Raw genomic sequence first — 25,709 nt, 5'->3', positions numbered from 1 at the left:
CCTGCGGCACACCATTTGAATGCCGTCTGCCCTTTCACTGCTCTGCTCTGTCCTGCTCTGCTCTGCTTTCTGTTCTATTCTGTTCTCTCCCGTTGTTATAGTAATTGGACAAGTCACTGGCTAAAGTGGCGTTGGCAGCCAACTTGCCACAATGTGTTGCAACAACAATGACCTCACTCTTTTATTAACATTTTGTACTGCATTCTGTTGTTGTTGTTGTTGTTGCTGTTTTGTTTTTCGGCTAATTGCAATTGTTGCTGATATTTTCTTTCCACCAGAAAGATTCCTCCCTCAGATTTGTCGCACATGTCGCCCGGCAAATTATGAATGACTTTTTTCATTAAAATAATTAAATTCTGGTTGAATTTGTACCTTTTTGGGTACACAAATCGATTGGGGCATTCTTCTAGTGGATTAACTTTGCCATCAGTTTGCATTCCGTGTGGGGCTATATTTTGTGCAGCACTGGCGTTTTGGAGCTTTAACTCTTCGGCTTAATGTCGTAAAGTATATTTTTGGTGGAGCCACCAGAGCACAGACTTGCCACAGGACACGTAGTAGATGGGGTGGGGTGGGGTGGGACGAGTCGGTGCAGCGCCTGGGGCATAACTCACGCTTTTCAGCGCCAAAGTGCACTTCACCATCGCCCGGCTCCTTGGCCATCCTTGGCCATCCTTGGCCTCCTTTTTTTCTTTCCCTTCTGCTGCTGCTGCTGTCCATTGATGCTCCCTTAAGCCAATAATAAATTTCTGCAACAATTTTGTGCCAAAGCTGCACTTTGTCAGCATTATCTGGATGAAGTTTTGCCCTCCCTGCCATGGAACTCCTCTCCATTGATCGAAATACGCCCCACAGCCCCGCCTAATTGTGCCACCAATAGGGGCAGGAGGCGGCAACACGTTGCCACACACAAATCTATTTATAATTAACTGTTATTCACTCCTCACTCAGAGAGAGAGAGGGAGGTGGAGGTGGAGGTGGAGGAATGACAACTTATTCGACTGCTGTTCAACATTCGCAAAGTTTCTGATAGTCAAATCCTTGGAATACGTTAACTTGAAGCCAACTTTCTGGCGAGAATCCCACAAATCTTTGACGGCATCTGAGGGCGAAATTCCCACATGCCTTTCGGGAAGTGTTTGGACGATTTAATCAACGGGAATCCCAGAGAAACTTCCAGCCATCACACACAATTTACATTCATGCAGCACTGGGGCAACATTTATGTGCCACACTTCGAACCCTTTGAGGACAGACGTATGGCCTTCATCACTATCATTATCCCTAGGCATAAGTATCCGATATGAATCAGGAGCGTATAGCCCCGCCCAGTCTTTACCAGTGGATGGATCCTCGAATTAATCGGTAAATGAGGACTATGGCAGGGCCTCGGGCATTTCCTTTAAAGAACAGGCTGTGATTAAGTTTAAGACAGCTTCTCCTAGATCTATAGTGCCGCCTGATTTATAAAGGGTTTCTTTATCGAACATAAAACTCATCTGCCCCGTCCATCCAACACTGTTTGCCCCATAATCTAGTGTATTTTGCTTTTGTTTTTATTGTATCCTCAATGGATTGCTTTGTCCGACGGATGCAACATTTTTTTGGTATTATGTATCGTCTAGCAGGCGAAAACAACGGGAACTGCCTGCCACTGGACTGCCTCTGGAAGGGGGAAGGGGGAAGGGGAAACTAGACCCATTCGGGGGGGTACTGGCATTTGAAAATTCCTGTCTGGACGGGATTTCCTACGAACGTAACGCATAAATGCAGCGCTGCAGCGGCAGCACTGGGTAGCAGGGGGGTGAGGGTGAGGGTGAGGGCAAGGGGAATGGGTGTGGCTATGGATCCCATAGCCATTCCATCCGCCCGATTATGCATGTCCCCTGTTTCATATTGATGATGTTCCACAGTGTCCCTTCCTCCGCGTTCCCCCGTCTGGGATCTCTGGGGAAAATAAACCCCAAAAATAGTTTCGGTCCTGTGGCTGGGAACTTGCCTCTTGCCACCAGCCTGCAATTGAGTTGCATAGTTTTGCTTTTGGTTGGTTTTGGGTTTGGGTTTGGGTTCCGTTCGGTTCGGTTCGGTTCGGGGCTGGTTCTGGTTTCGGTAGAGTTTATTTTGCCAGCATTTGTTGGCCTTCCCGAAAGGGGGTCCTGGGTCTGGGAAGATTGGGGTGATTGTGCGAGGCTACAATTTTGCCAATTGGCTGCACAAGTGTCCAGTTTCCTGCCCACCAAATGTGTGTGTGTGTGTGTGTTTGAGAGGAAATCCTCTCCAGCATCCGCGTGAGCCGCCCGAGATTGCCATTTCAGTTCTAATCAATTTTTTTGATTGCCAAATGCAAAGCTCGGCTCGGCCAGAGGCTTGGAAGGACTTACGCAGATCGCAGATTGGCGGCCAAGGATATGGTGGAAAAACCCAGCCGGCCACAACAGGCAAATGAATTTGCATCTAAAGGTTTGGTTAAGCCAGATGCCGAATTGACTTGGAAATCGTTTGGGAAATCCTTTGGGAAATCCACCATCGACTGCTCTTTTTTTATTGTTGTTTTTGTCAGTCAATCAATGGTTGGACTCCCAAATGTCGTTTGTGGCTTAACTTAATTAAAATTAAACATTGTTTGCATTACTTTGAGGGACTTCGAATCGAGTTTTCCCCGTCCTCAAGTATGGCCTTAATTGTGTATACATTTTCGCTGATTTTTCTTTGACTTTTCCCCGTTTTTCATGCGCGTTTAATTGGAGCTCATTAAGCATACGCATATTAATTAAATCACCGCATTTATGCAATAAATTTGCGGTCGGATACTGATGGAGGGGGCCGGATAGACAAAAGAGAAAGCAAATAAAATGCAACAAAAAAAAGAGATAAATAAACACAGGTCTGCCACATGTTTCAGTTTGATTGAAAACAAGCACGAAAAAATGTATGCATTTGCATATTGCATAGTAAAATAAATAAAACGAATAGCGCCAGGGACGAGCTGCACAGCTATGGGATACCCTTTTGTTGATTGGGATCAACATCAACACATGCCGTTGCAGTCACACACTCACCACTCCACTGCTATGTGCCTTTCACTCACACTTCTTGCGACAGCTTTCTGCCGACGTGACCCACCTTGCTGCCAGTGAGAGCCGAGCTCGAGCTCGAGCCCGAACAGCAAACCCGAAGCGGGGCGTTGGTTGGCACAGTGCGGTTCGACATTTTGCCTGAACAAAAACGTACGAACATGAACAATCATGCATGATCGTGTGACTCGATCGTGCCCGTTCGCCTCGAACTTGTTTGATGGGAGGGGCGGGTATCAACCAGGTGTTCGACGACTATTCGAGTGTGGATGGCCGTGTTCGAACACGCTGCAGTCATTTACTTTGTTGTCTTTCCAGCGAATCGGGTTAATAATGAGTAACATTCGAAATAATAGAGAACATGATTTGCATTCGGGGAATATTCATTTGCAATGCAAATACTGTTCATTGATTGATGGAGAGATAAACAGGAGGCAGGAGGCAGGAGGCAGGAGGTACATGTGTATGTATGGGTGGCATGTGACACGTGTCGCACCCCTTTATTCGCCTGCTTGTTGAATGGGTTCGCGCATGTAATTAGAAAAATGTCAGTGCCAACAAAAGGACTCAACCAACCTTCCACCCAACGCCACCCCAAAAGTGTGCCCAGGGCCCTGACATTGAAAAGTTGTCGTGGCACTGTGCAAAAATTACCTTTATTAGCGGAGTGGGGTGGGGGGGTGGTGGTGGCTGTGCCACGTGTTGCTTGCGTAATGCACAGGGGCATACAAGTTTAGGTCTGGGTGGGTGCCTCCTGCTGCACCGAGAGTGCGGTGTCTGTCTCCGGGATTAGTTACGGCAAAAGGACCCCAAGGACCCTTTCCATTAAGCATAAAATTGAGTTGCACAACCCGACAAAGCATTTAATACGACGGATTTGGACGGGGCGCTGTCGAGCTCTGCTGGGATGTCGCCTTTGATTTATGGCCAAAATGTTGCGGGCGGAACAGGAATGGAGTTGCAACAGACTTTTCAATCCACTTGCCACGTGCTACGTTCCGTTGCCCATGCAAATTCAATTTGCAAACATTCAATACGCAAACGAATAATCAAATGTCTTCTTTTGTTGAATCTTCTATAAATATTCAATGTTTAAATACAGCATTCTACATATTGTTGGATATACATACATACATACATACATACATGTATGTGTGGGACTGCTTTCATAGTGAAATTTATAGCTTATTTATATAACAATAAAAAGCACAGCACAGCACAGCACAGCACAGCACAGCGACAGCGCAATCACAGAAATAACAACACGGCGGCCGAAGCCTAGGCCGAAGCGGCGGCGGCGGTGGCGGCGGCACAGACACAACATGGAAATGTCGCCCCTGACAAACAATACAGAAAAAAAAGCGCCATAGCAGATGTCACGACCACAGGGATACCCACTAATCGGTGTCTGTCTAAGGAGCAAATGGACAGGGGGGTAACCCCCAAAGGCATGCCATATACCCCTGCAGTATCCTCCAGCAAGGGGTATTGAAAACGGACTGCGATGAAATATTATGCATGTATGTCTGTGTGAGTGGGGGGGGGGGGGGGGGGGGACGGTGTGGGTGTGTGCATAAAAATTAAACAAGATGCAACATTCAGGCGGCTAACTGCCTGCGCCAGCGTGTATGTGTGTGTGTGTGTGTGTGTGTGTGGCACAGCCCGACCACCGACTGTTCTCCATGGTCTGGTCCGTTGTTGTGGTTGCCACATCCTGCTCCTCGTGCTCCTCCTGCTGATGTTGCAGCCGCCATTAAAAATGTCCAACAGCCTGCAAAAACCAGATCCAGGCACTGATTTCTTTTTGTACGTATTATTTATTGATGAATAATGGTAACAGAGTCTCCGCCGTGCCACGTCCCCCGCCCCCGCCCCCGCCCCCGACTTAAATGACTTCTGCAAGAGACACAATCCCGAATCCAATTCTGAACGAATTTCATTTAAAGCGAATTTCGAGTGTCAAGAAATGGATTCAGATTTTACACAGATTAAATACAAACACCGATCGATTCCTTCTATAAATTATAATAATAATTCATTGGCTGTTTCCGCACGGCGATTGTTTTATTGGCCACTGCCTGTTGTCATTACGAGCCGCCTAAAAAAGTACGGCCCTCCATCGATGATTTATACGTTTAAATACGACCTAAATAGGAGGCTCTTGCCACACTTTAAAGCGTGACATGCCACCACACAGCCCTCTCCCTCTCCCTCTCTCTCTCTGGTGGTGCCTGTCAACCGTTTTTTAGTCGCTCTGCTTTTGTCACATTTATTGCCATTGCATTGTTGGCATTTTGCAAATTAAACGGATTTCCGCAAAAGGCCATTTCCGCAATGGCCCTGCCCACATCTCGCCGCCTTTTCCACACGGTTCAATTCGATTTGATTTCGATTTCTATTTTCTATTTCCATTTTCATTCGCTTCACGTTTTTCCACTCTATTTAGATCTTTTTATTGACAAGTGTTTCTGTTTTTTGCACGTTTTTTGCTGCTCAACTATTTGTTTTTATGTTTTATTCAAAGAGAACCAAAGCAGTTTATGACAGTTTTCCGCCTCCAGCTAGACTTTGATGCCTTTTATTAATCGAAAGATACCTGAATTACACTACACAACAGAATAAAAGAATATTCTATTCACTGTTTTAGACATAGAACCTGTTTCAGATTTTCCAATATCCATTGTTTTTCAATGAACAATGTTTGCAACTTTGTTTGGAGTCTTTAAAGTCTGTTTTGTGCGCTCTGAATAGTAAAGATTTATCTACTTATCGACGATGCAATGTGTGGTGGTGTTCGGGGTATCTTAGTGTCGCGTCACGTGTGCTGCCACTCTCGGGTTTCTGTTTCTGTTTCATTTGAAGTCTGCTCTTTGCCATTGGACACATTTCCCTAGTTTTTTGTTCATCAAAAGAACGGATTACTTTATCATATAATAATAATAATAATAATAATTGTTTTGCCGCTGCTCGGGGGTCACGTGGCAATTTATGTCGCTTATTAATTAAGCGTGTTCGACTCCAATGAACTGTGAACTGTGAAATGAATCACAATTAGCAATCGCTATTCGATTTGCAATAATTATCAAAGTAAAGAGAGGCAGAAAAAACGCGAGCAGGAATACAATGCAATGCAGGGATCTGGCATACATAATTATGGAACAAATAGACAGTAAAATGTATAAATTCAACAATAAACGAAAAAAGAAATTGCAGATTAGTGGGTACTGGTATTCCGCTATTCTGGCCTTCTCTCCCACACACTTTCTCCGAGAATTCCGGCAAACAAATTTAAATATCCCGGGAGCTTAACGAACGATTCTCTCCGCCTGACCTTGCGGCTGTCCTCTGGCCGGGAACACCTGGCGACCGTTCGAATTCAGAGATCGCAGGGGCAGGGGCAGGGGCAGGGGCAGGAGCATGCCATGCCGCTCATTAACATATTGAATTTTAATGTCGTGCCGGCACACAGAGTCCCACAGATACGACTCGGGAGATACTGCTGGCGCTGCTTTGAAGGTCCTGGGAAGCAGGACGGGGAGCGAGCCAGCGGCAACATCCCTCGAACGAGCCGCAAAATTCTAAACTACTTTTGTTTGGCATTTGCATTCCCGCCCGCTCACAAAACCCCAAAAGAAATTACTGCGGCAAAGCCAAAGAGGACGCAGGACGAAGGCTCTCGGAACTCATCTGCATATTTCCACTCCCACTCTTTGGTGGAAAGGCATGATTAAATGGCTGCCAAAGCCCTCAATAATGACGTCAGAACGTATTTGCATTAAAATTACAATCAAAAGTTGAACGAAAAAATTCCAAAAAAAAAAATATAAAACAACAAAAATGGGCAGATGAATTTTTGAATTTGGTCTGGAAATTGATTTTTAACGAGATGCTGCTCGGTGGGGGGGGGGGGGGGACTCTGCTCCTTTGTAGGATTCATTAGGAATGGAAACGGAGCAATATGTGGGTTTTCAGCAAATTTGAGCAATAATTTATCGATAGTATGCATAGCCACAAAGGACATTCTCTTCGGTGTGAAAGGACTCATAAATCAGGCCGAAACTTCACATAAATTTCCCTCGACAAGTGTCCGGTTAACGCGCGCCAGTGTATTACAGGAATTTCCTCCTCAATGGAGGCAAAAAAAAAACTGAAGTCCCGAAACTTGGCCACACACAATTTGTCACTGGGTCATTTTGCACATTAGTGGAGTGGAGTGGAGGGGAGTGGAGGGCAGTGTGGTGTCCCTTTTTCGTTCTCAAAAATAATATAATAAATCATGTGCGAAAAAAACATTTGAAGATGCCCCACAGTCCATTCATTCTTGGCCGAATGCCGGGGCGCCAGGAAAGTTCTTTTGCTTTTGACACAGTTTTTCCATTGGCAGCCGCCAGAAAACTAATTGAAACAACAAATTAGGCATTCGAAAGGAACTTTATTTTTGGTGCTTTTTGTATCGAAGAAAGTGTCCATTTTCTTTTCCCGAAAGGGTAATAATTTATACAAAAAAAACCATCAATCAATAGGGAGGAGGTGGAGCAGGTGTTTGTGGCCAGACCAGGCCTGCCCCTGTTCGGGCTCTCAATTATTTCGGCAATTAAACATCCATTAAGACTTCACAGACGCTCATCGCACACTCGAGTGTCCGAGTGTCAAAGACTGTCGCCAATGGCCTGCATATTAATAATCTCATAGCCTCTCTCAATTATGTAATAAGAGCCAGTAAGTGAGGGGGCGAGAGAAATCAAGTGAAGGATGATAATAATTGCATTGGAATTCACAGGCAAGACACATACATATGTGCATTTGTGTACACTTTTGGCCTTTTACCCGATTAAGTCTTTGTATTTTAGGTAATTCGAATATTGATAACGGAGGCCAAAGGCCAGGCAGAAAAAACAGACTTCCAGATACATTTTCATCCACTCTGGCGCACATTTCTCAAGTTATTAATTTTCCATTAAATGTTTTACAAACAATTAGGCCCGAACAAAGGGCTGCCAAAGTAGTTGCAAAATTATCGACACGTTCTGTTCCGCTTATTAAATGCCTGCCAAAATGTAAGCATTTGGGGATTGTTACGGGGGACTCGAGGGCCCGTAGAGTGCGGAAAAGATTTTGCGAAATTGTGGAAATATTTTTGGGAGCAAAGCACAAATATTTTGCAAGGCTGGTGCGTAAATTTAACGCTTCCCTGGATATTCCCACAGCCACACAGATAGGTATATGTATTTATGTAGAGTCACATGTGCCCAAGGATGTGCGTAAGGACTGCTCAGCATGATGACGATGATGATGATGATGTCTTTGATTCTCATTTGTATTTCTTCATTTTGCGCTTTGATTTAGATTTATGCAGGATGCTAGACTTTAAAGCGGAAGCCGACAGAGAAGCGATGGCCACGTATCCTTGCTGGGTCCTAGATCCCAGCTGCGAGCCTGCGAAAGCCGTACAGCTGTGCCACTTGAAGCAATTTATGAAGCATTTTACTTACTTAGCTGCTGATTTACTCCCCGCCCCAAGTGTGTCTGTGTGCGGCAAGGACCTGCCTCGAGCAAGCACATGTGTTTTGCGATTTTTCTATGAATATGAAATAAGTTTTCGCCTCGCATGTGCGTAAATAAACAAGCAGCAGAAGCACAAATGCCAGCAAGGACCTCTCCAAGCGATTCCTGGACTGTGGGCTTGCGCGAAGGGCTCCCAGGGCTGTAGCAGAATTTTATGTGCATTTTATGCAAAAAGGATCAACCCCGAGAGACTGGCCCAAAAGGTAAGCTAACCGGCCCACAAGGGTGGGGCCAAGCGCCCCAATAAATTCCGATCCCCGCCATGCATCGGCTTTAGTTTTTTTGGTTCGATGGTTCTTCCAGATCTCTGCCCCCGCCATAATTGCACAAAGCCAAAGGAAGCAGCAAGGACTTTCGCTTCGTTAGGGCATCTGTCGGGGCGTCTGGTCTCTCCGAATGATTTGCCAATTTCGTCTGGAGCTTGTTTACATACAAACACAGCCAGGACGAGGGCCAAAAGATGGCAAAATATAATGAGGCAGACAACAGCACACAGTCGACGCCTCGACGCCCCGACGGGGGCCCAGACACTGAGGAGACAGCGAGACGACTCTACTGGCTCTTCGGGCTTTCAGCAGTTTCAGCCAAAAGCCAGACAAAGTGGTAAATAGACGGAAAACGCGTGACTTTCACTTTGATGTGCCAGCAGCAGCAGCAGCAGCAGCAGCAGCAGCAGCAGGGAGAAATTCGTCCTGCTGTCAGACGAATGTCGTAGTTTTTTTCCACTCGCGAAATGATTCGCTGTTTGCATAGGTCCTCCGATAGTCCTGGCTTTTGTAGCCATTGGATACCCTGCTTTAAGATCTTCATGCTCCAAACCCGAGCACAAATTTGCATAGAAGACTGCCGGGCACGACTGTCCCAGGCAGTCTCGAAGTTCTGCGATAACAAGAGCTGCACATGCAACACCTTGGGGCACAGAGAGTGCCCAAAACAGAGACTGAGAGACAGAAGTGAGCGACAGGCAGGAGGCTTATCAGGAAAGTGCCTCGCCTCGCCCTCGCCTTATCCGACTTAAAGTCTTGAAATGAGTGCATTGAGCCGCAGGACATGTGACTGCCTCGACCTGGTGGTGTCCTGCCACTGGCATCTCTCACAAATGACAAACAGCCAGAACAGAACTCTCTCTTAGATAATGAAGCGTAAACTTTGAGGGAAAAGTGAACTGAGAAAACTGTAGAAAATGTGGAAAATTCTCGGTTGCAGGCTGCGATAAAACTTGATGCCAAATTGTGTGTAAATATGTGCTTAAAAAGTCGTTAGTAGTGGACGGCCAGAGGGAAAACCGCTGATAGGATGGAAACTGCCAAAAGATGCAGAAATATTCAACATTTTATCGTTCGATTTTAATGAGCAGCCCTCTCCCACACTCCCTTCTCTCTCTCTCTCCCCACTCTCTGCGTCATCATTAAAAAAATATGCAAGCAGCGGTTTTCCAATGCTTGACTGAGTTTGGAGCTCCGCCTTGGAGCGACTGCTGGAGCTGCGGCTGGCATTAAGTGCGGCTCAGAGCTCGCCGCTGCCATAAATTTGCTTAATCAAACTATTTAGACCTCTATGGATGTCACGCAGTGGAAGTCAGGCTGCCACTGCCAGTGCCACTACCAGTGGCAGTGCATTTGCGGGGGCCATTAGTGGATCTGCTGGGGGGGGGAAGGAGCGACGACAACACATGTGTTGCATGCTTTTAGGCTCCGCCCAGACGACACACATAATCCTAATTAATTGCCGACATCGGAATCAGCATTCAGGATCCGGCATCAGCATTCAGGCTGCAGCAACAGCATCCAGAAGCTGAGTGTCTGGGTCCTGGCTCTCTCTCTCTCTCTCTCTCTATGCATTCTGGCAGGTGCATGTGAGCACTTCGTGCGCGCCATTTGCCCCCAGAGCTTTTACCCCCCCCCTGCCATTAGTTCCCTTTGATTTGCTTTGGCTGGGAAAAGCCGTCGTCGCGTTTTGAATGGCAGAAGGACCCCCCCACCCGAATGGGTTGGAAGGGCTCCGAAGGGAAAGCGCGAGAGCATTTCATGCACTTGGCTGGGCTTTTAAGTTGCTTAACGCTTTTGATGTTTGCTGCCAGTCCCCTTCCCCCTTTGGCAGGCAGCGAGTGTGACGGGGGCCCATAAGCCCAGGACAGGAGGTGACACACAACCCACAGGGGGGGGCAAAATCGCGGGGAAATCTTTAACTTTAGAGGCAGCGAGGCGCGAGCTGCGAGCCGCGACAGGCTTCAGATAGAGGCCAGTGAATGGAATGGATTTAAGGATACTTTAAGTCCTTAAAAGTTGAATTCATCCCCGAGGGAAATACAAGTGAAAAGAAATGGGCAAAAGTTTTCCGCACAAGACGCAATAATCGATGGCTGGAGTCGTCAGCGGATTGGCCTTTTTGCGGGCAAGAAAAGGGGTGGGGTAGGGGGGGGTAGGCGGGCCCCCTCGAAAGTATGCAACACGATTTTAATTAGTTTTGAAAAGTATTTTAATTTTTGCAATTTGTGCGCCACAAGGCGCCACAAGGCTGGAAGCCTGCCTCAAATAATCACAGAACAGAATGCGGCACATTAATGATTATTAGTTGTACGCATAATGAGCGTCGTCAGCGGCTTTCGGGGGGGGGTTGGCAGGGTGTAGGTGGTGTAGGGGGTGGCATTCAAAAAATGCGTGCAACCCGAAAAAAAAGCCAAAAGCCACCAAAACACCAAGTGGCACGAACAGAAAGCGAAAAAAGCATCGAATGAACGCAGCAAAAAGTTGAAAAAGTTCCAACAGAAGTTTTCGCAATTATTTTTCTGTTCTAATGTAATAGTGGCCCTGCCCCTGCCCCAGCCCCTGCCCCTGCCACAGCCCCTTTTTTTATGCTTTTGAAACGGAGGAAAGTTTGTTTAAACTATGCGGCCAGGAAGGGGGAAGGACGGACGGACTCTCTCTCCGGATAGCTTAGCGGTTGCTGGAAATATGCTTTGATTTTCGGCTCCGGCGCTTGACCGTTGCGTTGCGTGGAATGCACTGTTCGAATTGTTTGTGCCCCCCATGCCTCCTTTTTTTGCCTGATCTATATGTAGAGGCTTTTGGATATTCCCCCAAAAAGTTTTCAAATTAAAGGCACCGGACTCGGCACTGGCCTGCGGAAAGTTCTGCGGTCCGTTCCGGCACAACTATTAGTGATTGAGTTTTTGTTCTTCAAGTAGGTTTTCTTACCTGCAAAGAGAGAGAAACAGAGAGAGAGAGAGAGAGAGAGAGAGAGAGAGAGAGTGTGTTAATTAAAATCTGCATTTTGATGGGGGAATATTAAGGAATATTAAAGTGGAAATCAATTCGCGGTTCGTGTTGTGCTGAGAAATATCGGATCGGATTGGTTTGGATTGGAGTCCTGGGCCTGGCCTGGACTTAATTACACACACAACTCATTTGTCGCCCAAAAACCCCTCCCCACGGACACGTCCTGCCCTGCCCTGCCCTGCCCTGCACTGCCCTGCCCTGCCCTGCCCTGCCCTGCCCTGCCCTGCCCTGCCCTCGTCCTGCTGTCTGTCCGTGTCTTGAAATAGGAAACCCAAAAACGAGACAGACAGCAACCAGAGACGACGACACATGGCACACAGAAAAAGCTAAAACAGGAGCAGCAGCAGCAGCAGCTCCCCCCTGCTCCTCGTGCTGCTGCTGCTGCTGCAGGACCCAGTCAGCCGTGGCACCAACACAGGACTTTTGTTTATATGTCATAAAAATTACTCATACGTTAATAATTTAAACGGATGGCTGTTGATGATGGCCGGCCCCGAGGCAGGACACATGAGGCATCTGCAAATGTTTACTTTGGGGAGGGGAGGGGGGCAAAGGCTAACTCGGAATCAATACGAAATGAAAACCAAATACCGCCCTGATCAAACACAGGGAGGTAAGAAGGCCAGCCAGGCGGCACCTCCAGCCTGTTTTCCTGGCATTTCTCTCTTTATCAAGGCATAAAATTCATAACCAAGTCCCTGACAGACATTCGAGTGCTGCCATGCCCCATGAATCTTTCTCTCGTACGGATATTTGTGGCATCATAGCCATGCCCGGGTGTGTGTGTGTGTGTGTGTGTGTGTGTGTGTTTGGTGGCAATTTCATTACTTCAATATTACAATCGGAGAGATGTACATATGTACATACGATTATATGTATGCATGTCCTTTTTGTTTGCTTTGGCTCTGTTATCCCTTCGCCGAGTGCCAGTGCTTTGATAGGCACTGGCCTTTGGCGGACTTTGCTTTCGGCCAAAGAATTGTATTTATTAACAGTTTTCGTCGTCGTCGTGGCACTCGGTGCCTGGTCTTTTTATTCCACACGCAGAAGGTGTACTATGATGTCCTTTGATATCCCATCCCATTGGGTCTCTTGTGCAGAGAATAATCAGGCGTTCCCTCATCCAGTACATTTATCTAATCCTGAATCATTAGCTCCAAAAAGGCGAAGGCAGCAACGAATCGCCCCATAAAATATGGGCCTAGTCCCTCAATAGAGCGAGCACAAGTGATACATTTTCGTATCGTAAGTAGACGTCATCGTCTAAGCATAATAGAGCCCTTTGTGATTCGTTGCAATTCGGGATTGGGGCTCCGCTTCGTTCAGTTCATTGGAATCAGCGATTCCGCCTTCTCGTTACTTCGAATCGCTCGCCCAAAGCAGATCTCGTTACTTTTACTGTGGCAGATCCGAAAGCACTCCCTCTGCGCTTGATTTTCCGATGGAGCGGACGAGTCCTTTGTATGCCTTTGAATCGAACGCATTATAGCTGTGATGTGGATACATCCTCGTGCATAAATGTACTTGTACTTTGAAACAGAAACCCAAAAAGAAGTATCGAATAAAAACTGAATTGATTTAATTTGTTAAACATTAATTTTGATATCGCATCACATTTGAAAGTCGGAACTACATATGTAGAACGCTCAATGAGACGCATCGTTGTTGCTAGTCTTGCCGCCTTTGGGGCAGGGGCAGGGGCAGGTGCCAAGGTTCAGGGTTGTGCTCTGGTTCTTTGTGCCACAACGAGCGGCTGGCTGCACCAGCGGGAACGCTGCCTCCCGCAGCCACAGCGTCATTGATGCCATATCGCTTCAGGTTGGACAGGCGCTTGCGTGATTTGATGGTGGATCCGAAGGCGGAGGCTCGTGGTGTCGGAGAAGAGTGCCTCTGTGGGTGGGCCTGCGTCCGGCAGTCATCCTTACCCAGAAGCTTAGCGCTATCATCTAAACGTTCTGGGTAAGGATCACTGAACGCGTCCTCCAGGCCACGCGGTTCCGCCAGCATGTGCCTCCACTTGGAGATGGCGGGCGTGATGACGAGGCTGTGGGTGCTCGAGTCCTGTGTAATGCTCAGGCGACCCTGCCTCACCATTCGCTTGTGCTCAGCCCTCGTCTGGTCTCGCTCCGCCCGCCTGCGGTGCTCCTCTTCATTTAGCTTCTCCTCCAGGGACCTTTCCAAGTGTTTGAGCTGCAAGAGCTGCTGTTTGGTGGCGATATCCTGGCGCTTTTGCTTCAGATCGGAGATCAGCGATATCCTGTGTAGTGCCTCGGCTGTCTTCTTTCTCAGAGCGGCCTCTGCTTCCTCTTTCCGGATGCGCTCCTCCTCTTCCTTCTTTCGGGCCTCGCTTTCCGAACGCCTTCTCCTCCGCCTCTCGTACTTTTCCCTCGTGGCGGCGCACAGCTTGGAGATTTCCTCGATCTGCTGCAGCACAAAGCCATCGCAGTCGCTGTCGATCCCTCGCTCTTCGCCTTTCTTTAATGGGGCCCCCTGCCGCCTGCTAAATGCCACCTGCCACCTGCCACATGTGGAAAACGTTGATTTGATTGTCAGTGGAGGGATCCCCCCCTGGGGCAAAGTAACCGCTGACAAAAAACGTTTCTTACGGCCATACTTTTCTCAAAAACTTATCCAAAATTTATACAAAATTTACAATGATATGTGGCCGAGCCGTGCCCGTGCGGCTGCTGTTGCCACAGTTGCAGCCATCCCGATGGAAGCATTTGATGCCGGAACCCAGATTGTACTTGCTGCAGCTTCGAAAGACCTTCTGCCAGAAGTCGGACCAGAACTGCGGCCCTCCCAAGCCGAAAGCGGAAAAAAAGCCACCGGGATGCACAAGCTACAAGAAGGACCCCTGCGATGAATCTTGCTGGAGGACAGACATGCAGCTGGAGGAAAGATGGGACCTGCTTCTGCTGTTGGCGGTTTGTCCTTCTGTTCGGTCAATGGTTTCGGTGTCAGCTCTGTCGTCTTGGTCTCCTCGGAGTTGCAGATGAATTTCGGAAAACTGTACTTGGGCACCGGCTTGGCGCCCCTCTCCTTCGTGCGGACGCCTCCCTTAGAAGCGGGCGGCTCCTGCAACCAGAGGGGGAGGAGGTTGTCCAGGCCCCTCATCTTGAGGTTGAGAAACTCGTTGCGCCTTCGCAGGCAGCTCCTGGCCTCCGGCTCCTTGGCGAAGCGGCGAAGTCGGCCACCGATCGCCTTGGGCTGGGTCTCCTCGTGTGCCTCGGCTGGTGGCCCTCCCACAAACGCACTCCAGACGGACGAGGAGAGGCCAGGGGTGGACCAGTGGCGCCTGTCCGGCTTGTTTATTTCGCTGTTGGGTATGTCACAGGCCATGGGCGGGTCCAGTTCGCATTCGCTGATCGACGGCATCCTGGATCACAGCTCCATGTTCATCCGGCGGACAGTGGCGGCGGCGGGTTCGGGCTCCTTGCCGATGCTGGGCCAACGTCTGAATCTTCCTAGAAACCGCTGTACCTGCAAGTTTAGGCGATTGTGGCACATCCCGGGTGCCACATTTGAGGCCAATTTTCGTATTACCACCTAATGAACGTGCGGCAAGTAGCGGGGAATTTTAATAAAATAATAATAAAAACTGAGAGTGAAGTCACACGGTGATTGAGATCTCAGGGCCGACTGGATCCTCGGTGAGGGGCGTGAGGGATGGGGGGGGGGGGGGAGGAGGAGTACAAACGGTTACACTTTGATGGAGCATTGGGCCTCCAGCAGTGTCTGTGCGGACTTCAAGAACCGCTTCTTCTCCCAGTCGCTCAGCTTCGGCCGGCAAATCGCCGAGATCCCGTGGCCGGAGACGACGCAGGGCACGGACATGAACACCTCGTCCTTCACACCGCAGAAGCCCTGGACGTTGGTGGACAGCGTCAGCACCCGATGGCTGTCCTCGAAGATCGCCGAGACGACGTCGGCGACGGTGAGGCCGATGGCCCAGTTGGTGTAGCCCTTGACGGCGATCACCCTGAAGGCCGCCTCCACCACATCCTTGTGGACCGCCGACCAGTACATGGGGTCGCTCTCAGTGCCGATGACGGGCAGGATCTCCTGCAGGCGCACGCCCCCGACGCTCACCGTCGACCACAGAGGCACCGAGCTGCCGCCGTGCTCCCCGATCACGTAGCCGTGGACGGAGCGGGCCGCGATCCCCAGCAGCTGGCCGATGAACAGGCGGAAGCGGGCCGTGTCCAGGTGACACCCAGTGCTGAAGCAGCGCTCGTACGGCAGGTTGGTCACCTTGCGGGCCACCCAGGCCATCACGTCCGCGTGATTGGACACCACTATGAAGGTGGCCCTGGGACTCTGCTCCAGCAGGGCCGGCATCACCGCCTTGACAATGTCCGCCGTCTTCTGGGCCACATCCAGGCGGGTCTCGTTCGGCTTCGGCCGGTTCCCAGCCGTCAGCACCACCAGCCGCGAGTCCTTCGTGGCCGCCACGCCGTTGCACTGCTCGATCCGCGGATTGTTGATGAACATCGAGCCGTGCAGCATGTCCAGCCGCTCGGCCGCCACCCAATCCTTCTGATCATCGAAGAGCGCCACGTGGTTGGTGACCCCCTTGCAGAGGAGGGCCATGGCACAGGCCATGCCCACGGCGCCGGCGCCCGCAATGGTCACCTTTCGGCCCGGCTGGGTGTCGTGCGGTCCGCCGAGCGTTTTGAACAAACATTCCCGGAAGTGCTTCAGCAGTTCCTGATTGACAACAGCTTCGGTTCCGCCTCCTGGCCCTCCTGGCTGACATTTGTCGTCCTTTGCCTTGGCCTCTCGGGTTCTGTTCTCCAGGCATTTTTCTCGCCGAGCCTCTCCTTCCTTTCTGGCTTTCTCTTCTGAGAGTTTTCTTTGCTGCATCTCTGCCTCCTTTCGGGCTCTGTTCTTCAGGCATTTTGCTCGCCGAGCCTCTGCTTCCTTTCGGGCTTTCTCTTCTGAGAGTTTTCTTTGCTGCATCTCTGCCTCCTTTCGGGCTCTGTTCTCCAGGCATTTTGCTCGCCGAGCCTCTGCTTCGTTTCTGGCTTTCTCTTCTGAGAGTTTTCTTTGCTGCATCTCTGCCTCCCTTCGGGCCTTCTTTTCCAGGCATTTCTTTCGCTGAATCTCTTCTTCGAGTTTTCTTTGCTGAATCTCTGCCTCGCACTGTTCCCTCAGCTTGATCCTGGCACATTCGGATATATTCTCGCGAGCCGTGCCTTCATCATCGCTCAAGGACCTTACGAAGCCCTCAACACTCTGCAGTTTCGCCTCCACGCACTTTTCCACCTCAGGATTCAGGGATTCCTTTGGCGGGGGAGAAGGCTTTTCCTCGGGCACTTCCTCGGCGACTTCTTTAGGCCTTGCCTTGACGGAAAGAACTTGAGAGTTGGCCTTCTTTCTGGGCTGCTGGCCGCCATCAACGCACATCTCCCGGAGGACCTGCTTGCGGCACTTCTCCTTGATTTGGTCGCAGACGCATTGCTGCATGCTGTCCAGCTCCACCTGCTCCTTCTCGCTGAGACTGCTGCGCGAAGAGCACAGATCCTTCCACTCACTGGCCACGCACTGATCCACCTTCTTGGCGTATCGGGAGCGCTCTGCCTGATTCCCTCCCGGAGCCTGTAGCTTCTTGTTTTCGGCCATTCCCCGGCACTTCTTCTGGATGAGATCCACCGCAGTGGGCTCTCTGTTTGAGCCGGCACCCTTCGGGAACTTTTCGCCGCATTGCTTCAACATTTGCCGGATCTTATTCGCGCCTGCCTCCGCCTTTGCCCGGCAGAACGCGCTAATGACGCTGTTGGCGCAGATCTGGCGGATGCCCGTCTTCAGGCAGCCCATCATTATCCGCAGGATGTCCTGCTGCTGCTTGTCCGCGGAGCCCTCGACGCACTCCTTGAACGCCCTCGTCTTCTCGACGATGCACTTGTCCACCCGATTCTTGATCATTGCCGCCTCCCTTTCGGCCTCCGCCGCCGCCTCGGCCTCCTTGCGCCTCTGGGTGGCCTCCTCCAGCTGCTTTTTTAGCTTGCAAATATCCTCCCCGGAATTCTTGCAGTAGTTCTGCTGCTGGCTCTGGGCCATGGTCAAGGGACACGGCTTGTCCCGCAGGAGGCCGTGCAGGAGGCCCATCCTTCTCATACTCATGGTCTCACTGCGACTCCTTTCCTCCTCCTCCTGGGTCTGTTCTGGGTCTAATTTTCAGATATCTGTAATTTTTTGGCTAGCAATTTTCGAAAAACTGAATAGAATTTTGACAAATGATTTTCAGTGACGGAATGGTTTCGGTTTTGTTTTTCAATCTTTGCTGAAGTCTCACTGCGCAGCCACACACCAACCCACGTGGGGCATGTGGCATGTGGCATGTGGCAACGCAACGGCATTTTGTCGAACATAAAATGGAGCAACAACTTAATTAAATGTTGAAAGCGCGACCGCAGCGCGTCTGTGGCAGGCCAAAGGTGTGAACGGGTTGGCCCACTGGAGGAGTGAGGTGCAAGTGCTCTTATCACACAGCAGGATGCTGACAGGCCCTGCCACACGCTAACTTCATTGCTGGGCGGGGACGGGGGGGGCGAGTGGGGGTGGAAATTAGCAAACCTGTCACCTGTCAAGCGGGTGGTGGGTGTGGAGGGGGGGGTACTGTGGCACAAGACAATGCGTCGTCTCTCGCCTGTGCTTCAACACCTTAACCCCCCCCCCCCTCCCCTCTGCCACTACTCCTCGAGGAAGTTGCTGTACGAACTTTGCCACGTCATGAATGCGCCCCCGAGTGTCTTCAGACTGCCACGAGGAGGCACAAGTGTGTGTGTGTGTGTGTGGGGGGGAGGGGGGGGGGGGGGGGGGAGGGGGAGTGTGTGTGGTAAATTATGGCATGTCTGCTTCCGCCTGCCAGCCGCCCATCGTCATTCCGTTGTTTGTAATTTGTTAATTTCCCGCATTTAGAAATTAATTTTCACTTCATGCGCCGCCAAGCAGACAACAGCAGACAGGCAGGAGAGTTGTGCCCCCCCCTCCCGGCAACCCCCGGCACCCCCCGCCCCCATCCACGCACTTACGAGTGTGTGTACCTGTTCCCCTCCCCCCTCTGGAAGGATGCGGGGAGCACGAGTTACATTTTATATTTAAATTTGTGCAACTTGTTTTCGCTGTTGTCGCTGTTAATTTTTAGGCGAGAGGTCGGGCAGGTGTTTGACACGGTTATGTTTTAATGGGGGCCACCTGCCGCCTGCTAAATGCCACCTGCCACCTGCCACATGTGGAAAATGTTGATTTGATTGTCAGTGGAGGGATCCCCCCCGGGGGCGAAGTAACCGCTGACAAAAACGTTTCTTTCGGCCATACTTTTCTCAGAAACTTATCCAAATTTTATACAAAATTTACAATGATAGGCGGCCGACCTGTGGCCGTGCGGCTGCTGTTGCCACAGTTGCAGCCATCCCGATGGAAGCATTTGATGCCGGAACCCAGATCGCACTTGCTGCAGCTTCGAAAGGCCTTCTGCCAGAAGTCGGACCAGAACTGTGGCCCTCCCAAGCCGAATACGGAAAAAAAGCCATCGGGATGCACAAGCTACAAGAAGGACCCCTGCGATGAATCTTCTGTGGCCCCGAAAATGGAGAAGGATTGCCAGGCGAAGCCATCAAATACGAGGCTCGACCGGAGGCGCAAGTATTTGGCGGAAATGGAGAAAAAGAAGGCAAAGAAAGAGCCGCCGGAGGAGCCGAATCATTGTGCCAAGCCGAAGGAGGAGAAGGCTTCGAAGAAGGACTCCTGCGGCCAGGCGAAGCCTAAGGCCTCGAAGGAGAGTGCCTGCGGCCAGGCGAAGCCTAAGGCTTCGAAGAAGGACTCCTGCAGCAAACCGGAACCGAAAGCTTCGAAGGAGAGTGCCTGTGGCAAGACAGAACCTAAGGCTTCGAAGGAGGACTTTTGCGGCCAGGGGAAGGAGGACAAATCTTCAAAGAACGACCCCTGTGCCGTATACCAAAACTTCTTGGACGATGGCAAGGGGAAAAAGGGCAAACAAACTCAAGAACCAACCAGCGGGAAATCGATGGCCAAGCAATCTCCAGCGCCAACCTGTGAGACGGCGGCGGACAAAATGGCGACGTTGCAACAACAACAACAACAACAACCCGAGAGCCAGATCGCCAAAGGGGCGCCGTCAGCCAACGAAATAAGACAGCCAGTGGACTGGAATGCCATGGAAAGCCTCTTGAGCTGCATGGTAACCGGCGTGAAGGTGGCCAGCGTCACCCACGAGGAGCGGAAAATCTTCGATAAATTGGCGGCGGCACGCGACAGAAGGCTGGACCATGAAGAAGCAGCACAAAACATGAAATGCGCAGCCGGTGCGGCCAAGAACATGCCACCCGATGCCGATCCATGGGCTAGGAAGTGTCCAGAAACTGAGGGAAAGGGAGAAGATTCGCGGAACCATGAAGAGTAGCAGCAAGAAAATGATGATCAGCAGAAGAAGCAGAGCAACGTTGATACAAAGGACGAAGCAGTGCAACCATAAGCAGTTCAAATGAGTAGAGGCATACGCATAGCTCGGAGTGCAAATAAACGACGCCGGGGAGCGTCAAAGCTGGCAAGGCATTGACAGTGGTTGAGAAGATAAAGCAGTGCAAATGGCAGCTATTCAAAAGATCGCAAGAAGAAGCAGTGGAAAAGCACAGTTTGGAGTGCAGAGAAAGCAGTTCAAAGTTCATGCAAGCACAAAGCAGCGTATATTCAAATAACAATAGAAGATTGAGCAAATAAGCAGTCCAAAGAGCATTAACAGGCAAAGCAAAGCATTAAGGGCAAAGCAGCAGAGAAAACAACAAAAATCCCTATAGAAATCGAAAGCAGTGAACATTTTATGGCAGATAATCAATATCTAAATATATGGGCATTATCCGACTTCCATTGGATTGGATAATCGAGTGCCCGACTCCAATAACTCATTGTTTTGCACATTTTAAAGCCAAACTTTAATGCTGGGAAAAGTCAGGGGGCCATCTGGCTCCATCTAGCACTACTATTGTTTGGGGCTAACAAATGCTCCGCTAAGTAGAGCTGGAGCACAAGCGGGGATAATGATGGGGAGAGACAGAGAGAGAGAGAGAGAGAGAGTGAGCGACTGGCAACAAACAATTGTCGTCACCGCTTGTCGGGTTTATTGTCATCCATCACGAGGGTGGGACAAGCCAAGGGCTCCGGTTGGGGGGGGGGGGGGGGGGGGGGGGGGGGGGGGGGGGGGGGGGGGGGGGGGGGGGGGTCTGTCTTGAAGCCCCCACCCGACCGATTTGTGGTCGCCATTGTCAGTGGCACCTAGCAAGCAGTCGGTAGAGCCAGAGAGTTTGCTCATTCACTGGATCCCCTTTCCAGAATCCCTGGTCCTGCACTCATTTAGACATTCTGCTGCGCATTTGGCATTGCCTTTTCCTTTCTCTGTCTCTCGCTTTTTCCATTTGCTGCTGTTGCACAAGGATTTGTCAAGGATAAAACACTCGAGGGCAGTCAGTCGACATTGTAGTCGTCGCCGTCATCCCAGTCGTTGCTTCATCATGATTACGTTTATGAGTATGTAGCGACAGTTGTTCCTCGTTTCTCGTTTCTTTACTCTCCCCCCCCCCCCACCACCCACAATAAATTGTCATCATGGCTGCCTTTTCCCCCTCGACCGCCGCGTTGGCTATTGATTTTGCGCCAAGAAATGCCTTCGAATGCGGATCCTAAGTGCAGCAAGGTATGGCCTTGGGCCCTCAGCAGCCGTGCGGTAGGGGGGGGGGGGGGAGGGCCAGGGACTGTGTGCCACATTAAAGAGCGGCCTCAAGGTTGTGTGTTCACAGATTATGAATCGGCTGTACGGTGGAATTTCTGGCCACGATTTGCTCTGCTTTCGTTTTGGCTAATGGCAAAAATTCTACACAATAAGCGGAAACCGCAGCCACATCGAGGACCACGACACAGACACAGCTGTGGTTGCCAAAAAATTATATGCCGCTGCGGCCGGCGGTTTGTTAAACAAAAATCCTGTGGCTGTGGCCGAGGGAAAACTGGGTCAGTGCACGGAAAACTGTCACAGTGCCAGCAGACGCATTAAAGCCAACTTACCTAAAATACAGTTTACAGCGCTGCGGGCGGGAGGAGGCCCCCCTCCTCCTCCGTCGGAAGCCCCCCAAACAGCAGTCAAAGTTCGGGAAAACAACAAGCAGAGATCCCTGCCATGGGATGTTACATCGTCTCGAAGCACTTGAGAAAGTTTTGGCTTCACTTCCGATGGCTGCTGATTTCCCGAGAAGTAGAAAGCCCCAAACCTTGCCACCTTGCCACCTTGCCACCCGGCCACGGGCTCCCTCATCATGAAAGGTTAATGACGGCTGCTGTCAGCGACGAAGGTCACTCCCACTCTCCCATTTCCCAACCCACACGCTGCCACTGGCACTCTCCCATTTCCCATTTCCCATTCCCCTGTCCCTTGTCGCTGTCCTTTGTTGGGTCAAGCGTGCAGCAGGTAAAAGTTTCGTGTGGGGGAGACACCAACGTCCCGGTGCTAAATAGCAGAGCTCGGCATGGACCCAGGGACCAGGGGGATTCCTGGGGCACAGTGGGGAAGCAGAGCGTAAAAGTTAAATGAAACGAAACACGTTAATGGCCTCTGAGAGTCTGGCTGGCTGAAGAGAGAGAGAGAAAGAGAGAAAGAGAGAGAGAGGGAGAGAAACCAGAGTAAGCTCCAAGGAGCGCCGCGTTGAAAGTGAAATTCCCGTTTGGGCCTTGGCAAGTTGGCAGCTCCCGTGTTCTGGCCTCGTTGCTTGTAATAAAATGATATCGTTGGCTTAGTTAAGTAGCAATAAGCTGGAAAAACGCCGCCTCCAGGTGTAGTCCTCTCAATCACGGCGTTTCAGGTTGATATTAAGTTATTTAGGCTATTTAGGCGCCAAGTGGACTCCACAGTCCCCGCCCCTCCCTCCTCCCCTTGGCCTGGTCATTAAAGCCAAATTACGGTATATTAAGTTACCTTTTAGTTGGTGGGTGAAAATATCCCTGTCCCTGTCCCTGTCCTCCCTCTGTCGCTCACTGTCCTTTTTTGGGGGGGATATACAGTTTCAAAGGTCCCCAACGAACCCGCGCACAAAGAAGGAAAGTTCATTAAAGTTTCGCATTGATTTATGTCCGAGTTGTCGGCCTCCAGCCAATAATCGGGATCTCAGACTAATTAGCAGCCCCAAAAGTCCCCCATCCCATCCCATCCCATCCCCAGATTAAACCGAAGAGAGCGTTGCACTCAACGATGAGAATGTTTTCCCCCAAGGAGGACACGCGAAAAGCACACCAAAAAGAATTATGTATCACTTCGTTGCGACTTACTTCCACTTCATTTATTTTCGGTTGCAACAAACCAAGGCCAAGAGCCGACAAAAAGGCCAAAAGAATGAATCCAAAATACTGTTTGTGTGTGCCCCACAGTTGGTCAATAAAGTCGGCGCACAGCAGACAGAGGAATACATTTTTAACAGCCATAACATATATTTTTCAATCCGATTGGCGATTCGCTACTCCAATCGATATATTTATCGCTGGAACGTATTCAATTTAAATATTTCCCAGTAATCATGCAATTAAATATATCTAAAACAAACCTTATATTTAATTTGTAGTTTAAGGATTTAACAGTCATTTTCTATCCAAGTTCGGTCTTAAAAATATTCATTTGTCTGAATACCCGTTCAATCACGGTAGACTTACAATTCCAATGCCAAATAAAGCGACTTCTTCAAAAGGCTGGTTTTTTCTAGCATCTTTACGTCTGACCAAATCTTTATAGTTTCATCCGTACTTTGCCAAGGGACCAAGTGAATCCATATTCGTTTTCAAATAAGCTAGATCTAGCCATAAATAGGCTAAAATGGCAACACTGCTGTGGATAGTTATATTTTTTGAAGGTTTTGTTCGTCGGAATAGAAATGGTTTTGTCTATATTTCGTGTGTTCCTGCGAATCTGTTCGATAGTTTAAAAATTACGACTTCAGTTCGCTCACTACAGTGGATACAGCTCATTCATGAAGGACCCAACTCCTTACTCCTTCCTTAAAGGATATCTATTGATTGCGCTATCTCTCGCTCTATGGATTATCTCCCGATTGAGGCACACAAAAAGCAGCTATTATTTATATTATTATATTATTTTAGCCAGAGAACTTCTTAGGCTGGCAGGAAATTCAATTTTCATTTGTCTGCCTTTGAGGCATCAAATCGAGTGAAAGATGATAACAATTCCATTGTATTTCAAAGCGAGTTTTTGTGGCATGCATCAGCATCTGATTGACAATTTAATGGCACTAAGTATGTATTTGTTTATCGACTAATTGGAAGATTGATACGAGTATGGGGCCAAAAGCCATGCAAACATTGTGAAACCCTGAATTTAAACACACAAGAAAAAGGTGGAAAATCTGTGGAGAATCCTTTGAAACGGCATCTGCAAACATGGCAGACAGAAGAGAGAGTACAGAAGATGCCTGAAAATAGAGTCAAAAGGACTCCCGCTAGAGCCGGGCACAAACTTTACAAGCCCACTGTTTGCCATGTTGGAGTGTAATTTTTCTATTCCCTTTTGTTTTTTTTTGGATAGAAAAAAAGCCGGCCTCCATCTCCGTCTGAAAAGGCAGTCGACTTTTCAACTTTGCAACTTGCAACAGCAGCGGCAGCAGCAGGGGCAGCATTCTGCTTCCTTCACGCTGTTGGCCTTCACACCTATTGCTAGTTTGTTGTTCCCCCCCTCCCCTCCCCTCCCCTCCCCTCCCAATTGGCAGCCTCCTCCATCCACTCCATGGACTCTAAAGACTCCAAGCACTTTCCCGTTTCCATTTCCACGTGAAATTCAACTTCGGCAAAAGGCCTTTCGAGTGCCCGCCGCATTAATTCCCAGGTGTGCAATTTAGTGTGCGGCCAGAGGACGCCCCCCCCCCTTCGGCGGTGACCACAAAGCTCGAAGAGGGTCTAAAAACGGAACATTGCGAAATTCTAAACGGAAGTTGGAGTTTTATGCCCTTTTTGGCTTTTATTGTTAGCTGCGTTTCCGCCTTTCGTGTTTTTGGGGGCACGCTTTCCGCACTCCGCACTCCGCTCTCCGCTCTCCGCTCTGCCGTATGCCTGGCACATTTCCGGCCAAAGCCGGACCCCACTCTTAAAGCAGTGGCAACATTTTTCAATTTACCAAAACTCGTGCCATATCTTTAACGAAAACTTTGAGCAGAACTTTGGCCAGCAGCAACTTTTCAATGGACTACATTTGCTATTCCATGTTAAACAGCAAAAAGAAACAAAGAATAAGGCCAAGAACAGCAGAGGACGATGGCCAGGAGGAGGACGAGGGAGAACTATGGACAGCGAAGTGGCGCCGCGCCGGCTATAATTTTCAGTTCAGGACAAAAGCCCGAGAGAAAGAGAGAGCCAACTCGAAAAACTTGTAATAATTGCATTTCGTCCAAGAGGCGGCGGCGGCGGCGGCGACGACGGCGGCATCATCGACTCCCAACTGGCGGACATAATAAACTCCGTTCAGAGACGAGTCTCGGGCCCCAGTTCGGGCCAGGACAATCGCTGGAGAGAGACTGGATACTGGCCAAGGATACTACTGATGGGGCGGCGAAAGGCGATGACTGGGCCACAAAAATAACCGAAAAGTAATTCCACCACAAAAGTAAACTTGAGCGCACAAAAGTCGACTTTTAAAATAAACTTGCAGCTAGCGCCAGTATTTTTGTTGCCCTTTTTTTTCGGGCTTGGGGCAGCGTCAGGCGCCGGAGTTGGGGGGGGGGGA

At 49.7% G+C, this 25,709-nt stretch overlaps 2 protein-coding genes across 3 annotated transcripts in view; both read right to left on the bottom strand.

The window, feature by feature from the left end:
* The window catches only part of LOC108160349, a 101,213-nt gene that overhangs the window by 45,840 nt on the left and 29,664 nt on the right, over positions 1-25,709 (bottom strand). The gene's annotated exons all lie outside the window — the stretch shown is intronic.
* Positions 14,545-18,170, bottom strand: LOC108160350 (axoneme-associated protein mst101(2)-like). 2 transcript variants are annotated; one of them, XM_033390621.1, is made up of 2 exons: positions 16,982-18,170; positions 14,545-16,885 (listed from the first exon to the last, which is right to left on the bottom strand). In XM_033390621.1, the coding sequence occupies exons 1-2, from the start codon at positions 18,041-18,043 to the stop codon at positions 15,620-15,622; spliced, it is 2,328 nt and encodes a 775-aa protein (XP_033246512.1). In that variant the 5' UTR covers positions 18,044-18,170; the 3' UTR covers positions 14,545-15,619. The 2 variants fall into 2 exon arrangements, with proteins under 2 accessions (XP_033246512.1, XP_017149801.1); XM_017294312.2 differs by having other exon boundaries at positions 14,545-18,168.

The sequence above is a fragment of the Drosophila miranda genome, chromosome 3 (assembly GCF_003369915.1).
Source record: "Drosophila miranda strain MSH22 chromosome 3, D.miranda_PacBio2.1, whole genome shotgun sequence".
NCBI lineage: Eukaryota > Metazoa > Arthropoda > Insecta > Diptera > Drosophilidae > Drosophila > Drosophila miranda.
The sequence above is the reverse complement of the archived record's forward strand: the minus strand, read 5'-3'. Positions and strand labels throughout refer to the sequence as shown.